At 35.7% G+C, this 18257-nt stretch overlaps 1 protein-coding gene across 1 annotated transcript in view; it reads right to left on the bottom strand.

The window, feature by feature from the left end:
* The window catches only part of CNGB3 (cyclic nucleotide gated channel subunit beta 3), a 137883-nt gene that overhangs the window by 107521 nt on the left and 12105 nt on the right, over positions 1 to 18257 (bottom strand). Inside the window, exon 3 of the mRNA XM_045896275.2 lies at positions 16641 to 16767. Coding sequence (XP_045752231.2) covers positions 16641 to 16767 — 127 coding nt within the window. The remainder of the gene's footprint in view (positions 1 to 16640; positions 16768 to 18257) is intronic.

The following is an 18257-nucleotide window of genomic DNA, read 5'->3' as shown; positions in this document are numbered from 1 at the left end:
CATAGGCCTACCTTGGCATCTAAGTGTTATTATTATTATTTTTTAAGATTTTATTTATTTATTTGAGACAGAGAGAATGAGAGAGACAGAGAGCACACGAGACGGGGGAGGGTCAGAGGGAGAAGAAGGCTCCTTGCCCGGCAGGGAGCCCAATGCGGGACTCGATCCCGGGACTCCAGGATCATGACCTGAGCCGAAGGCAGTCGCTTAACCAACTGAGCCACCCAGGCGCCCTCTAAGTGTTATTTTTAATACTGCTCCAGTGGAAAAATGCATTGGGAATTTCAAAGAACCAGTGACTTTCAAAACATCATCTATGCTTTTTAATATGGGGGGGTCATCTGTATGAAAAAATGGCAGGGAGGTAGTAGGTCTCCTTCATTCAGGGGTCACTGGCAGCCCTGGAACTACAATGTGATGTTAGCAGCTACCTTTAAGGACAGATTAGAGTTAAAAATTAAATTTGGAATTAAGTTAAACTAGCCCATGTCCAAGCATTTAAAGCTATCCACAGGCAATAAACCCCTCCCCACACCTCTCAAAAAGCATCTTGGAAGGAGCAAATTGCCTAAGAATTCTAATTATCTGCTGAAGTCCTTTGCCAATATTTCACTTTGAGTAGAATTCTCATATGTATTTATGTCAGTGAGTAGGCAGCTTTTTCCTTTGGCCAATTAAAACTCAAGTCTTGGGAAGTTTTTATTTTCATTGTCTAAGTTTTGTTCAGTCTTTAACTGAATTTATCTGCTAAAATTACACTATGGGTCAGTAACTACTTAAATTTTTCAGATTGAATAAACCTCAGGTGTGAATAAAAGTAAAAGGTGGCCCCCCTCCAAAGATGTCCACGCTCTTATCTTTGGAACCTGTGAATATGTTATGTTAATGGCAAAAAGAACTTTTCAGGTTATATACTTTAAAATGCTAGATTATCCCAGTGGGGCCCAATCTAATCATGTAAGCCCTTAAAAGCAGAAAACCTCTGGTTGCAAGCGGAAGAGCGGCCGCATACAAAAAAAGCAGTCAAGGGGCGCCTGGGTGGCTCAGTCGTTAAGCGTCTGCCTTCGGCTCAGGTCATGATCCCAGGGTCCTGGGATCAAGCCCCGCATCAGGCTCCCTGCTCTGCAGGAAGCCTGCTTCTCCCTCCCCCACTCCCCCTGCTTGTGTTCCCTCTGTCGCTGTGTCTCTCTCTGTCAAATAAATAAATAAAATCTTAAAAAAAAAAAAAAGCAGTCAAATCCAAATACTGAGGAAAGAATGGATATCAGGGACACACCCAATGTGAATACATAAGCATTCAGAGAAGAGTTACACCTTGAGTTTCTGGGATGGAGCCACATATGGTTTACATATGGAGTCAGAGGCTTTGGTCTCAGGTGGGCAGTGAGAAGGTTAAGTTGCTGGGGCTGCTAAATTTGTATTTGTCTCTATGCGTGGAGTTGATCAAATGGTTTGGACATAGTGACACAAGGAATAGGAATAGTGGGTGATGCAGAACCAGATGCTGATCTGTAGAAATCAAGACAGAAACTTGTTACATCTGGCTACATTTTCACCAAGTCATTGATAAGATTGTTAACTTGAGAATTTTCTTTATTGAGGTCCTATACGAACAGTGATCTAAGTTTAATTAAATTAATTTAATTGCATTTCCTTGTAAAATTAGTTGTTAAGAATCAGAAACAAAGTTTCTTTCATATTGTAGTTTATATTCTTCAGTGAATGTTTTTAAAATTGTCTTTATAAAGTAGGTAGTGAAGTACTTCTTTAGTACCTATGAAAATAAAATATCTGATATAAGGAGATTAGATTGATTGAGTAAAGATCACTGTGCCTAAGGAGGCCGACTAGGCAAACAGCCCCTCTTCTCAGATTAATGTCTGAACAAGGGCCTATTTAAGTCTATGTGAACCATATGTTACATTTCCAGTTCCTTTCAAAACACATGTTGGTACAGTTTAAGTAAAACATTCATTACTTTAAAAAATACCTCTGATTCTAATTTTAAAAGCATGTGAGCAAATGCATTGCTCATTAGTGCAAGAAAAGCACTGTACTGAGTTCCAAGTGGGTAAAAGTGCAACAGCCTTGAGAGCCCCTTTATGTGGTCACTATTTGTATCTTAATTTTGGGGGGACGCAAAACCTTTCTTCAATTAGCTTTGCCCTGAATAGAAGGCTTACTGTGTCCCACTGTCTGGTACTTTTGTTATGTGGACTGATGCTTACTGAAGTCCAGATTTAAATCATCGTTTTCCTTTCATTCAAATCTTCAATCATGTCCTAGACTCTGAGGTAAACACCTAGTGCAATCACCTCCTGATTACAGTGCTTTCTTCAAATCTGGTTATCACATGAGTCATTAGAATGATTGCAACTGAAACCAACAACTGCAGAGAGGAAATCGAATGTATAACTTCTACTTCATACACTTACACTTGTGGAATCAGTTAAAGCACGAGGGTTCAATTTTGTTACTGACCCCAAAGAGCTTAAAAGCACATTAAATTGTGAATTTGCTATGAGCCTTTGGAAAAGGCTTGGTGGTATTTTGTGATAAAAATAACTGTGCAATAAGACATGGAATTTAATCAAATATATTTATAGAAAAAGATGTGCAGTTACTTAAATTAACTATAATATTTTAAATTTATGAATTTAAGAATGAAGTCACAAATTTATGGGAAAAACCTTAGCTTCCCTCCAAAATTATATAATTTGGAGATCCCATTCATTCATTTAGCATTTATTTATAAACTGAGAAGTAAACATAATGAAGCCCTTCCCTCAAGTACCTTATAACCTTCTATAAGGGAGAGATAGAAATATACACACTTAAAAAATACAGAGTATGTCAGGTGATGGTAAATGCTACAAAGAAAGACAAATCAGAGTAAGGGAGATGGAGAGTGAAAGGGACTGCTATTTTCTATAGTGGTTAGGGGAGGCCCCTTCAATAAGGTGACATTTGAGCAGAAACATTAAAAGAAGTGAGGAGGAAGTTATGTAAATATCTGAGGAAAGATGGTCCCGGTGTGTTGAGTCACAGAGAGAGGGTAAAGTGGTGGGATCTAGGGTCAGAGAAGCAGGTGTAGCCTGGGAGGCAGATACTGTTGAGCCCTGTGGGCCATTGTGGAAACTTTAGCTTTTACTCAGCATGGGATGGGAAACCATTAGAGGATCTGGAGGAGAAAGGGATGATTTACATTTCAGAATCATCACTTGGGCTACTGTGTTGAATATAAACCATAGAGGGGCAAAGAATAGAAGCTAGGTGAATGGTTAGGAGGATATTGTAACAGCTAGCTGAGAGATGATGGACTAGGGTAGCAGCAGTGGAGGTGCTGAGATGTGATAAAATTCTGATTATATCCCAAAGGAAAAGCCAACATAATTTGCTACTGGATTGGCTGTACTGTATGAGAGAAAGAAGAGGTGAATTTTTGGTGTGAGCAAATGGAAGAATGAAGATGCCTTATACTAAGATAATGAAGGCTGCAGGAGGAACAGGTTTGGAAGAGGTGAAAGAAATTAAGAGTTGATTTTGGACATGTACATTTTGACATGTCTAAATAGACATCAAAGTGGAGATATTAAGTAGGCAGTTGGATTTCAAACTGGGGTTCTGGAGAGAAATTGGACTAAAACTATAGATTTGGGAGTCATCAGGGTGTCATTGTTGCTTAAAGTCATTGGACCAGATAAAATCATATACTAAGGGGACACAGGTAGAGCAGAGAAGGGGTCTGAAGATTGGGCTTGTGCTCTTCAAAGTTTAGAGGCTGGGAGATGGGGAAAAGAGGCCAGTGCGATAGGGCATCAGTCAGAGAAAGTGGTATCTGGGAAGCCAAATGAAGACAGTGTCTCAAGGATGGAGCGAGGGATCAACTGTGGATTGCTGCCGATGGTTCAAAAAACGTAGAACTAACAATTGGCCGTTGGCTTTGGCAGTGTTAAGGGCATTGTTGACTTTGGTAAAGGTGGACAAAACAAAAAAAACTTTCATAAGAGTAGATAAAAGCTTTTGGAATGAAGGAATCAAATTCTGATTACAGGTTCAGGAGAACATGGGAGGAGAAGAAGTAGAAAACAATGAATATGGGTAACTGAGATTTGCTGTAAAGGCAGGAGGAGAAATAGGACAATAGCTAGCTGCCCATGTTGGAGGTAAGGGAGGCATTTTTTGTTGCTATTATTTAAATATGAGGAATGCTACAACATGTTTATATGCCTATAGAAATAATCCAACAGAAAGAAAAAAAAGTAGATGTTGCAGAAGAGAAAGGAAATAATTGTCGGAAAGATGTCAGTGAGTAGAGGAAAGCAGATGAGCACAAAGTGGAGGAGTTGGCCTTAGATACAAATATGTTCAGCTCATCTGTTGTGATAAGAGCAAAGGCTGAATAAATGGCTACAGATACGGACACTGACACCTGTTATACTTGGTGGTGGAAGCATGTGGAATTTCTCTTCTGATTGCTCTTGTTTTGTCAACTTATCCCCTTGCTGCTTTTTCCTACAAAACATAGTTCTTACTCTATGTCTGCCAATGTCTTACAATAACTAGTGCTTGACTGTGCTCAAAGAGCCCTGTTTCTGTGAGCTGGGTGCCCAAATAAAGGCCCTGGTGAGCAGTTGCATATGAACATCTACAGTGAAATGAATCATCAGGCTGGGTAGGAACAACTTACCAAGCCGACAGCTGGCACACAAACTAGTTGCTAGGCTATTACTTGTCTCAGCAGAATTAGAGTGAACATTTATTGGTATAGAATTATTAGACACTTAAGCCCTCAGTTTCATGTTTTACTATATTATCTAACAAACTGTCCAGGCACTATGGGATGCTAGAAGAAGATAACAATAAATAAAAACATTACCCTCCACTTAAGGAAGAACTGTCAAGCATTTCATGGCTAGTAAAGAGAGACATATTTGAAAAGATTCCTATATTTAAAATGTGGACAATATTTAAGGCAAAATTGTACTCATAAAAGTTCCATCAGAATTGAAAAATAACGTATGTATTTCGATTTGTGATTCCCCTTCTAGGAATCTACTTGAAGTAGAGTAAAACATACAATGTTTTATTTACAAAGCAGTTATCTTTGACTGCTAGATGCTAGACGCTGTGCTAAACATTTGAGATAAAATTGTCCTTCTGGCAATTACTCATTTACTGTAATAAATGAGTAATACCCCATACCTTTGTTTGCTGACTTGGGGAAACATTCATGTCCCTTCCTTGCTCAGTAAAGAAGGAGAGAGTATGGGAGAGTCTGATAAGCTTCCCCATCCTGACCCCCACAGGCCAGCTTACTTTAGGTTGCGTCTCTTAACCTGCATAGATGGCATTTTTGCTGATTCTTGAAAATCTATATGCTCCAATCAGTGTGCCAGTTTTGCCACTTCCCATGCCTGAAATTGTCCCTCACTAGGTACAAATCTCTTTCTTTTCTTTCTCAAATGACTCAACTCTTTTGTCTGCTGCTATCATCTGGTAGGGAGGTATCCTCCCCTCAGTCTCTACTCCTTTCCCCTCATTTTGTTCTTGTCTCCTGCTAATGCCAGTCCCAGGCAGACTAACACTTTCTTCTTCCCAAGGAGATAAAGATTTTAAGAAACACAGTGAGTTTTCCATTTATTCTCTCACAATGGGGAGCTTCCATTTTACCTTTTTAAAGCAGATCTTCCAGCCTCCATCAGTCAATTAACTTTCAAATAGAATCAATCAAACCACTTTTCTAAGCTCTTGCTATTGATGCATATTCAAACTATTATAAATGCATTAAAGGGATTGGCTACAAAAACATGCTAGTCACATGGAAGACTGCTTATTAAATCATGTCAAAGATACATAAAATACAATATCTAAAAAAGACTACAATATAAATCAAAATCCAAAAATTAACAATAAAAACAATACTTGAAAGAAAAGCAATAAATTTGTTAATTTAAAGACACAAAATATTCTTCTTAATAGTTTTGATTCTATCCTCTATAAGTGCTTAGGAACAGCATTAATGAATGTTTTTACTACAGATCACACCTCTAATTCTATTATGGACTTATATTTTTTAACAGTGAACTTTTTTAGAACCAATCTACTATTTCAAGGCAGAGATGGTAAACTGATAACCTATAACTGTGTTTTTATGGCCTATAATTCAAAAGAATTTCGATTTATTTTTGTAGTACTCAAGATATGGACTTCTAGAATGTGGGGTTTTCCTGAAAAAAAACAAAACAAAACAAAAAAACAACACCAACCAAACAAACAGATATTACTGGCATCATTGGACTCACTTTTCCATATGGCAACTCTCAGATTGGCTCTTTTCGATGAGGAAGAAACTCTAGGTGTACTCAAGTTCACCTCACTATCCCCTTCTCTCCTGTCTCTTTTATCATTAGGCTTGCTCTGTTGTTTCCATATCCGCAGTGTGCTTTATTCATGGGTCTTGCTTGCTTCATAGTAATCAGAATTTGTCTACTTGCAAATTTTCAAAAATTTCAATCCATGCATCAATCATCTTATAGATTCCCTTCATTTTGCTAGGTAAACATGAAGACCCATTTTTAAGAAGTCATAACTTAGGTGTCATAAAACAATATAAAATTATCTAATTTCCAAGTTCTTTCTATGCCAAGAGGAAGAAAGTAGACACAAGTTTTATCTGCTCTGGTTTTCTATGGCAACAGGCAACTAATTTGTTGTCTCTCCACGATAGTGAAACAATTTAAAGCAGGATCACAAACTGTGTCTGTAGGCTTGTTCCTCTCTCAAGGTTATTATGCATACTCACAGAATTTTCGTCTTTTGTCTGCTGACTCATGTCTAACCACCTATCAGGAAATTACTCTTGCTATTTGATACTAACCTGTTTCATCTTTGTATACCACATCTCATTTCTGGCAGCATTATTAATGCCTTTAGAGTAGAAAGCACAGATGGAATCTCTAGCAAGTAATTTGCTACCAAATATACATTTATATGTATTTGATTAATATATGAATAATATATGAATATTACTTATAATATATGATTATATATACACTGCTAATAATTACTTTTTTTTGAGGTAAAGATGGATCTTCAGATTGCACCGTACTGAGTATCAGGATCATTGTTTTACTCCTGGGATTACATGATACATTGGTTTACTCTATGCTATTAATTAAGTCCATTGTACTTCTGGTATTACATTTTGAAAAGAAGAAAATGAAATTATGGTAGTGACATATCACAAAGATATCAAGTTGATTGAGTCATTAACAATCTTAAAATATCTTAATGCAAAACAAAAGTTAAATGCCTGCCATCAATCCCAAAATAAAATGATTAATTCCCCCAGAAAGTAGCAATGAGAATTTTCCTATCTGGATAGATTTTTTTCTTTTTTCTTTTGCTTATAATTTTTTTTTTTAAATGCAAAGTCTTTTTTTTTTAATGTAGTAAAATGTATCAAGCTCTTCTTTTATTATTTCTGAATTTTTAATCTTAAGACTTAATGTATGTTTCCACATTATAGAGAATTTTGTAACTTTTTTGCCCAGTACTTGTATGGTTTAATTATTTTACATTTAAATCTCTGATCTATTGAGAATTTATCCTCATGTGTAGCATGAAGGACAGATCCAATTTTAGTTTTTTTCATAGGGCTACCGTGTACTCTAATATCACTTATTTTTTTTTTTAAAGATTTTATTTATTTATTTGAGAGAGAGAGCACATGAGAGGGGGGAGGGTCAGAGGGAGAAGCAGACTCCCTGCAGAGCAGGGAGCCCGATGCGGGACTCGATCCCGGGACTCCAGGATCATGACCTGAGCCGAAGGCAGTCACCCAACCGACTGAGCCACCCAGGCGCCCTCTAATATCACTTATTTAAATCTACCATTTTTGTGCTGATTTTAGATGCTGACTTTATCAGAGACTACATTTTTACATGCAGTTAGATCTATGTCTATATTTTTTGTTCTATTCTTTTGGTTTATCTATTCATGTGCCAATACCACACTTTTTTTTTTAATTATAGAGATTTTCAATAGGTTTTAATATCTGGTAGGACTAATACCACCTCCATTACTATTATTTTTCAGGGTCTTCCTGGCCATTTTTGTTTATTCTTCCAAGTGAACTTTATAATCAAATTTTCTAGTTAAAAAAAAAATAAAGAAAAAGGAAAAAGCCCCAAACAAAAAAACAAAACAAAAATGCCTGACAAGTTGTTATTCAAGTTTGATATGCTGAGTTGCTGTTGTTGCTGTTCCTGAATATTTTCTTTTTTTAAAAAAGATTTATTTATTTATTTTAGAGGGGGGAGGGACAGAGGGAGAGTATTTTTTTTTTAAGATTTTTTTTTTTTTTTAATTTGAGACAGAGAGCAAGAGCAAGAGAGAGAGCACTAGCAGGGTGAGAGGCAGACTCCCCACTGAGCAGGGAGTAGACGGAACTCTTTGATCATGACCTGAGCTGAAGGCGGGTGCCTAACAGACTGAGCCACCCAGGCACCTTGTGAGCCACCCAGGAACCCTGGGAGAGAGTCTTAAGCAGACTCAGGCTGAGTGCAGAGCCCATCATAGGGCTCGATCTCACAACCCTGAGATCACAACCTGAGCCAAAACCAAGAGTCAGTTGCTTGACCCACTGTACTACTCAGGCACCCCATTCCTGAGTATTTTCTTATTTCACTTATGACTTATTTGTTGACCCAGAGGTCACTAAAAGTGTGTTTTAAATTTTAAATATGTGAGATTTTCCTCCAAATTTTAGTTTTTTTTTTTAAATTAACTTCTAACTTCATTGCAATGTGGTTAGAAAATATACTCAATATGATATAAAATCTTTAAAATTTGTGAGACCTACCTCATATTCTAGTGAAATGTTTCTCCATCCTGGATATATAATAGAATCACCTGAGGAGGTTTTCAGACATACTAATGCCTGGGACCCACACCAGACCAATGAAGTCAGAATTACTGGGGGTAGAATGCAAACATTTGTATTTTTAAAGAGCTCCTGGGAGATTTGACAGTGTACCTTGGCATAGTATATCATGAATTTTTGTAATGTTTTATGTAAGCTTGAAGCAATTGTATTCTTCAGTTACTGAAGAAATATAGTTACTAAAGAATGGATATAAGGGTTCTCCAAATGTCCTTTAGATTTAATTTGTTAATTCTGTTGTTCAAAGATAGTATATCTTTGATGACTTTTAAAATATTTGGTCTATTAATAAACAAAGAGAAATATTTTAAAATCACTCTCTCTAGGAGTATGGAATTATCAATTTCCTTTTATAATTGGCAGAGCTCTTGTGTGCTTTCTCTCTCTCTCATCTACTATCTTTGCTACTAAAACCACATAAATTTAGCACATGGAGGTTAAATATTTTGCTTTAACTAATTTAGGTTCCTTCAAAGACATTTTAACATATATGTTTAATTAAGAAGTTCTAAAATTAGTCAAACTCTTAATTCTCTTGCATACCAATCACCTCACTGTAGAGGGGATAGTTAATTCTATCTCAATTTTTTACCCCCAATTTAGACATTATTGTGATTATTTTATGGTGTAAAATTTTTTTTTTCTCTTTATCCACATGCTTGCATTTTCTTTGCTCACTTTTTGAATCTCTGTGCTGGATTGTTTATTTTCAGTCAATAGCATTTCTGTTCCTTTTTACACTCTCCCATGTTACTAAGAGTGGCTGAAAGCCTGAGTACCTTATTTTTGAGAATCCTTTGTCAGGAGGGTTCGGATTTAGATTCCACCATGAGAGACATTTGTAGGAGATTTGGAAGTTGAAAGGAAAGCACAATTCAGTTTCCATGTGGCAGAAAACTGGAGTGTACTTCCCCAGAAGCAACAGCTGCTTCTTGAACCTTGTTCAGACTCCATATTCTACTGCTAGTCTCCAGTTTTCAGTTCATAAGGGGCGCTGTGGCTGCTGCTTTCTGCCCTTAATGATTTCTGGGTTGTAATCTCTACCTTTGAACTGTGCTCTCCCACCCTTTCTTACAACAATTTTTACATTACCACATTCCTTGTATTTAATTTCTTTCTTCTTGAAATATTTAGAATAAACTCTTTTTTCCCTGACTGATCCTTGACTAATCCAACTTGAGTCTTTCCTTCTTAGATCTTTTTTCTTTTCTCTGCAGTATACATTTGCCGGGAATGGCCAGCAATCCCTGTACCGAGGTATGAAAGATGACTGCAGACTTTGCCGTGAAAGAGCGGAGAAGGCAAGGGGGGTCAATGCTCAGAGCTGCTGCTTGGGCTAAGAGAGCTTCAGGGAAGGTAACTCCCAGTGGCATTCCAACGGCAGAGTGGTCATGTAGACCCGGCATTATATGCAAACAGTGAATCATGGAACACTACATCAAAAACTAATGATGTAATGTATGGTGACTAACATAACATAATAAAATAAAATTTAAAAATAAATAAAAAAAATTCTAGGTTGATTATTACTTTTAGAATCTTGATAAAGTCATTCTACTGTCTACTGGTTTCCATTGTTACTATTGAGAAGTCAGATACTAGTTTACTTCTATTTTAGGTAGTCTGTATTTTCTTTCTGGCTAAGTTAAATATTTTTTTTGCCTTTTGTACTTTTAAATTTTACTAGAATATATTTAGGATTAATTACTTTTAATTATTCTGATTTGTATTCATTTGGTTTACAGAATCTGAGCATTACCATCTTTCATCAATTGTATTCTCTCTTTGAATATTGATTCTCCACCATTTGACCTATTATGTCCTAGAATTCTGATATATGCATTTTGTGCCTTCTCACACTCTCCTCCCTGCTTCTTAATTTCTCTCTCAGATTTTTCCATCTTTTTCTCTCCATGGTACAATTCTGGCTGATTTCCTCAGATCTATCATCCACTTTACTGACTCTTCAACTCTGTCTAATCATCTGTCTGGCTCACTGACTTCTTAATTTTAGGAATTATATTTTTCATTTCTAGATGTTCTGCTTAGTTCAATTGCAAAAATGCCTTGTCTTTTCTGACAATTTCTTGTTCCTTTGCCTTATTTTCAATCTTCTCTTCCATTTCTTTAAATATATTTAATATACTTATTTTTAAATGATTTATTTATTTTAGAGAGAGAGAGAGTGGGGGGAGGGGCAGAGGGAGAGGGAGAAGCAGACTCCCTACTGAGCTTGGAGACCAATTTGGGGCTCCATCTCATGACCCATGAGATCATGACCTGAGTGGAAACCAAGAGTGGGATGCTCAACCAACTGAGCCACCCAGGAGCCCCAATATACTTATTTTATGTGCTGTTTTTGATCATTTTACCATTTACAGATATTAAGAGTCTAATATTGAAGTTTATTGTTTCTGCTGTATTGTTCACAGTGATTTATTTCCTTATGTATCTGACAATTTTTGATTGTGAATTCATGTTCATTAGAACTTTATCTGTGTGGATCCTTTGGGACATGGTTTTAAGATTTTATTTATTTATTTATTTGAGAGAGAGAGAATGAGAGACAGAGAGCATGAGAAGGAGGAAAGTCAGAGGGAGAAGCAGACACCCTGCTGAGCAGGGAGCCCGATGCGGGACTCGATCCCGGGACTCCAGGATCATGACCTGAGCCGAAGGCAGTCGCTTAACCAACTGAGCCACCCAGGCGCCCTGGGACATGGTTTTAAAGACTGTTTCCTTCCAAATTTTGTTGTTGTTTTTGGCAGATATCTCAGCTCTCAAACCTAACCATTTTAAATAGTTTATTTTAGCTTCAATCTTTTTTTCTAGGATACAGATGTCATAGGAATTCTGGTTCCAGATTTATTTGAATAATGTTAATGGCTAAGAATTCTTTTTCTTTCCTTCCCTTTCTTTCTCTTCCTTTCCTTCCCTTTTGTCCCCTGCCCCCCTTCTCCCCTCTCCTCTCCTCTTCTTTTCTTTCTCCTTTCCTATCCCCATTTCAAATTTCTTTCCTTTTTCTCCACTCAGAGCCAGGACAAAGACAAGTATTATTCCCACTATTTCTCTCTCAAAGATAGTTTACCTTCCAGTGAGTTATCCTTTAGAATTCTAGTTTTATGGAGGAGTCTCCAACCTGTCCTCATTTGTAGTTTAGTCCCAGGTTTTGGCTCATTGATCAAACATATTAACCCAGATTTAGGCCGTAAAAGTTTGGAATAAATTCTCAGAGCAAACACCAATTCGTGAAACTTTCTAACAATAGAATTATTTCCCACCAGCTCAGGCATGCATTCAAATGTAGGTTTTATACTTCATCTAGTATTTTTAATTATATTCTCCCCAAAGAATTTTCTATAAATGTTTAGTCTGCCATATTGCTAGAAATAGCAGTAGCAATCATTATTAAAAATGATGCCATTATTAAAAACAGATGCCAATCTGTTGTTAAAAGTGTTTGCAATAATTATAAAGGTATTGCTTACCACAGAGGAAAATTTTAATTTAGGGCTAAAGGTAATAGTGCATAATTTTTATTATGCATTATATAAAATTGGTAAATATGTAACTGATTTCCTTTTTTTACAACTTTTAAATTATTCAAGTATAAAATTGTATTTTATTTTGGTAAACTCAATAGCTGACATCCCTTTTCTATTTCAACTATAAAATCACATATGGATTTTTAAGCATCTTTACTGAAGTGATTCTTCCTTTTTCTAGCTACAAGACAATAAATGGCAGTGTTTATGAGTGCTGATAAGATTCTGAATTCTATTCTGTCCTCATTGTTCCTGCTGTGAAATGATTGCCTATTTTAAAACCACCCAAATAGAGACTGATTGCAATTATGAACAAAGAAGACTATTCATAGAAATAACCTTCCTTCTTAGCATTATGGGTAGCAATGGTGATGAAAAATCATATACTATACTGTAAAAGTCAGCCTTGCAGTGCATCCCAGTCACGGGCACTGAACGTTTCACTCACTTGCTTGTTCATCATTTAACTACTTAACCTATCAGCCATTCAACTCTGTCTCCTTTTCCAGACATAGCTATTTGATGTTTCCAGGCAAAACACATCTTCTTTTGCTTGCTATTCATTAATGTCCATCAAAATATACTTTTTTATATTAAAAAATAAGAATGTGCTGAGATGGAATGCCAGAAATAGGCCATTTTTCTTGGTAATGGACAAATAGCATCAATGGGACCTTCCAGGGGTGAACACCATGGCTTTCAGAAGCTAAATGATTCATCTGACAAGATAATGAATTGGTTGCTTTTTTCAGGGAAGATTTGCAAAGAATTTCTTTTCCCTGGATAGACAATTTAGAAAATGTTGTGAAAAGGTATAAAAAGAAAGGATAAAGAAAGAAAGCTGGTTTAATACAAATGGATTCCAGTCAGAACTGTGGACATGTAATACTTGGATATCTTGAAAAATATCTCCTCCTGGGCTGACTTGTATTTGAGATAAATATTATTCCTGTGGCTAGAAAATTAGTTTTAGGCTTTATTTAGAATCTTATTGAAGGCTGGATGAAAAAAATCACAGAAGTGATTTTTATTTTTATGAATTTACATCTTTATAATAATAATATAAACTTTATTCACCTTTTTGTGTTTATATAAATAGCTAAATAGACATAATATCTGAATTTGGCTTAAACATATATCTATACTCTTTTATCCTTACAAAACAATATCTGAGACCCTTATTACAAGGGGCATTACAAAGGCTCTATGTTGAAGAGATTTGGGTTGGGTTGGTGATGTCTTAGTTCAGGCTGCTGTAACAAAGTATTAGGGATTAGGTGGTATGTAAACAACAGAAATTTATTTCTTACAGATCTGGGGACTGGAAGTCCATGATCAGCTTGCCAGTACAGCTGGGTTATGTTTAGAAATCTCTTCCAGTTTGCAGGCTGGGACATGACCTCTTCTTGCCCTCAGGTTCAAACTGAAACATTGGTTCTTTCTGGGTCTTAAGTCTGCCAGCCTTTGGACTGGAACTACATGGACAGTTCTGGTTCTTAGGCCTTCATATTCAGACTAGAACTACACCATTGCCTTTCCTGGGCCTCTAGCTTTGCTGACTATAGATATTAGGACTTCTCAGCCTCCATAATCGTGTGATCCAATTCTTTACAATAAATCTGTTATATATTTACAGATTTACTATATATACTATAGTATATAGAGTACTATATATATATACTATTAGTTCTTTTCGTACCCACCTCTGCCCATCTTCTGAATGTGACAGAAATTAAAGGTATAATCAATAATATCAAACTGTATTTCACACACAGAGACAGCAAAATCCACAACATGCATTCTCCTCAATACTTACTGATAAGCTTAGACACATAATTCCTATTCAATACAGGACTTAAGGCAGAAGATAATGTAAATGCACTCAGAGCAAGAAATCTACTTTAAAATTTTATTTATTAATAATCTAACTTCTTGCAAATTCAAAAAATTGAGGTGAGAAGTAGCCACTGGCAAGCACCTATTGCCTGCAATCAATCAAATCCTTAAAGTTTTTCTAGAAAAAAAAAACTTTTTAAAACCTGGCTTGCTCAAGGTTAAAGTTGTTGATTTTTAATAACTGCAAATACCAAAATGGTCTTTACTCATTGAGAGTACTGTGAAATAACACTGTCAATTGGAAGTTTTTTTATAATTGATATTTTCTAGTGATGTATAAAAACCCTGCTGTCTAGGATTCTAGATGTGGTACTATTAATGCCTATGAAATCAAAATAAGAAGGGTTTGGTAAGTTGTAAATGGTATTAAGACATTAGGATTCCCATAATATTAGTCAAAAGTGACACTGGAACTTCTAGTGACCCTTTAAAGTTGCTCCTTCAATGCAGCTGGTTTTCATTCATTCCTGAGGAAAAGTGTGACCAGCCATGGAACAATAAAGTAAGAGTTTTAAGCTAATTTGGATTTACTCAGTTTGTCAATAATTCTCAAGCCATTTTGCTGCCTACATTACAGAAAGAATAATCAATTATTCCAGAGAAAAATCAATTCACAGGTACAAGAGACTGAAATAGGGCCAGTGTGCCCGGAATAGAGGGATAGGAAGGTAGGGGATGAGACAGACCAGGCATGGTCTTAGAAGTCATGTCAAGGAGTTTTGTGTTTTTGAGATATGCTGATTGACCCACTTTCTGGGTTATTGAAAGTTTTCCATTTTCATATTTCAGAAGAGTACAGTACTGGAAATGGATTTGGGTTAAGAGGAATATATTCCTAAAATGTTAGCTATGGCTTCCACTTCAGTTCTTTGAAAACATACCTATCACCATTGATTATTACAAAAAATTAAGTATACTAAAATGAATGGTAGAAAGAGAGATTGGTTCAGAAGGTTAAGCTGTTGATTAAAGTAAGTTATTGATGAGAGGGAGGAAAAGGTTCCACGAGGAATTTAAGTCTTGTGCAGTCCAATCTTGGCTGAACTGACCCTATTACTATAGGCAAACTAATTAACCTCCTTGTGCCTTGGCTGCTTATCTGTAGAGTGAAGATAATAATGACCCACTAAAAGAACTGCAAATCATTCTATAAACACCAACAGTTACAAAAATAATATAAATAATTACTTAGCTCACTTGTAAGATTTTAGTCTTTATCCCAGAGTTTAAACATCTCTCTGCCTAAATAGTATGTCAGGTTTAATTTTTGTCAAACAACTTTTTATGTGTATGCATGTGGTAGAGTGAGCTCGTGTTTAATTTCATATATAGTCAAATTTGTATTTATTGAAAATGCACTTTCTGATGCCTATTGTTCAGTCTGCAATACACTGGGTCTTAGATTATCACTAACTCTTATTGGCAGCACACAGTTCAACACAGTGGAGGAGCTGCTGAGAAAGAAGTGGGGAGGGGGATTGGGGAGAGAAATAGATACTTCTAATTTCTTTTTAAATGACAACTCTTCTGTTAAATAAGAGTATGCTTTTATTGTTTCATAAGCCTATTGCAATTATATTAACTATAATTAAGCAATTCAAATTGGATCAGCAGGCGCATAATAGCATGCCAAGAAGTGGCAAAATGAAGAGTCTCCTAGTTGTGTTTTATTGTGTATTCACTGATTCACATTGAAATTGTCATCTCTTCTGTGATATTTCCAATAATTTTGTGGGAAGTGTTTATAAAGCTGTATTCCTTCAGTGGCATAAAGATTACCTGTTTCTGTAATTATTCTTGGTTACCATGCCACACTTTCTTTAGCAGATGAAAGGAAATAATAATTAAACAATAAAATGCTTACAGAATTGGAATGACTGTTTCTTTGTGAACTCGGAGAAGAATCATATATTCTCTTCAATTCCTTCTTTTTAAAATTCACGCCTAGTAAATATGTAGGTTGTTTCCATGATGATATTAATGACTCAGACGTGTGACTACCATGTTTCTGCTGGTGTGATTTGGCCTATAGCCAAATGGCTGCCTAGAGATCCTGATTAGTGGCCAGGACTAGCTAGTAAGGGACAGTGAACTGGACAGAAACAACCTCTAATTTCCAGCCAGTTCCTCTGTTATGTGACTACTGTTGTCCTGACCTTTGTTCAGCTAAAGTGGGGAATAGGCATTTGATTTCTTCAGTGCAGGCTGAGCAATATATCTAACATGTATTATGTGTTTTACTGAATTCTCACCTGACTAGGACTTCTTTCCCAGTTTCCATTTCTTTCTGCTCCGGCATTGTTCCCTTTGATTCTGTTGGATTTTGATGGTCAGGGTTTGTGGTCAGATCTTTGAGTGAATTTTTCTCAGAGATTTTATCTATGGAAAGGAAAAAACATACAGACAGAAGAATATATGCCACTCTTGATAAGCCATATCGGACAGCATAAATTACAGAGATCCTGCTTGTTTCTCTAAAATAATCTTAAGAATGCCTCTCTTAGGATTCCTGCTAAACAAAGTAGGACCTTATGCAGGAGAAGTTAACTTGTAGATACCTTCAGGCTGATAAAAAGTATACTTAGAGTTGGTGTATTATGTGACAAAAGGTTCATACAGTATATTCTTCTTTGCAACTAGCAAAGCTGAGATTAATAAGGAATAATCATTCAAAAGGCATTTCAGTTCTGCTAAAGTATTATTCATAATTTTAAAGTATTATTCATAAACTGAAGCCTCATAAAATTCAGAAAAATAAAACAGGCAGAAGTGATATCATTGACATTATTTTAGAATTTTGCTTTCTAGTTTTTTAGTGAAACCAAATTTTTGTTTTTGGTCTGATCATCTTTAGCTATGATATCTTTTCTGAATAAACAATGCTAACTAATATGTGTTAGTTTCATTTTTCAGTCCAAAAATTAAAAATTTCCCTTCAAGCCTACAAATACAATTTCTAATTAATATAGTTTAAATTGTAGTGTACCAAAAGGATAATCAGTTCACTGGTAAATATTTGGATTATAGAGAAGATTTTAATGAAAGTAAATGGCTTAATGTAAAAAGAAAATATAGGAGGAGCAAAGAAATAGAATGAACAAAATTTAATGGTTATTCATTGTCCACAGTTTCTAATTTATTTTTAATTGGATGCGCTGTGCTTAGGAAATTAGAATCAATGCTCAAATCGTAACTTTTATTTTTTGGTAATACATTATAATTGGAAATCCAGTATTGAAAATCTGGATTCACAAAATGATAAATCATGGGGTGATCACTTACTTTCACAAAAGTTTTTACCATATAAGTCTTTTAATATGAAAATTCCTATGATCCATCTAAAATCTTCCAATGTACAAAACTTTTCAGGAACATGTTTCAGGAATAAAGGGAATCATAAAATGAACTCACTACTTAGAGTTTTAAAAAGTTTATGACTATGAAAGCTTAAACCTCTGGATTTCCAAAAACAAGTTTCTTCATTATGTATCTCCTACTTACATTTATTTTGGAATTATAGTAATTTTGGCTAGAAGATAGAAACCACAGTAGTATGTTTAAATGAGGAACCTCCGAATTCCTAACTTTAACTTACAAAGTTAAATACATACAAAGGACCATTACTGTAATCATGTCCTTGGAGTCTGTGTCTAAAGACTATATTCCAGATGAAATGTTTCCACGTATATGGAATCTTACTGAGAGGGCAAGATAGGGTCCTTTTTATACAAGCACATGTGGTACACTAGTGAACTTATCAGTATTGAACAGATTTCAGAGTAAAAAAATTGCACTTTCAATATGTCATTTTGTACTCTAAGAGGCTTTTGGTAGAAATAAGAGAGAAGGACCTATTTTCCCTATGTATT

Source organism: Mirounga angustirostris, unplaced genomic scaffold (genome assembly GCF_029215605.1).
Source record: "Mirounga angustirostris isolate CCGP_5_RB_7025 unplaced genomic scaffold, mMirAng1.0.hap1 SCAF_4, whole genome shotgun sequence".
NCBI classification, from domain to species: Eukaryota; Metazoa; Chordata; class Mammalia; order Carnivora; family Phocidae; genus Mirounga; species Mirounga angustirostris.
Note: the sequence above shows the minus strand (reverse complement) of the source record. Positions and strands in the feature narration are given on the sequence as shown.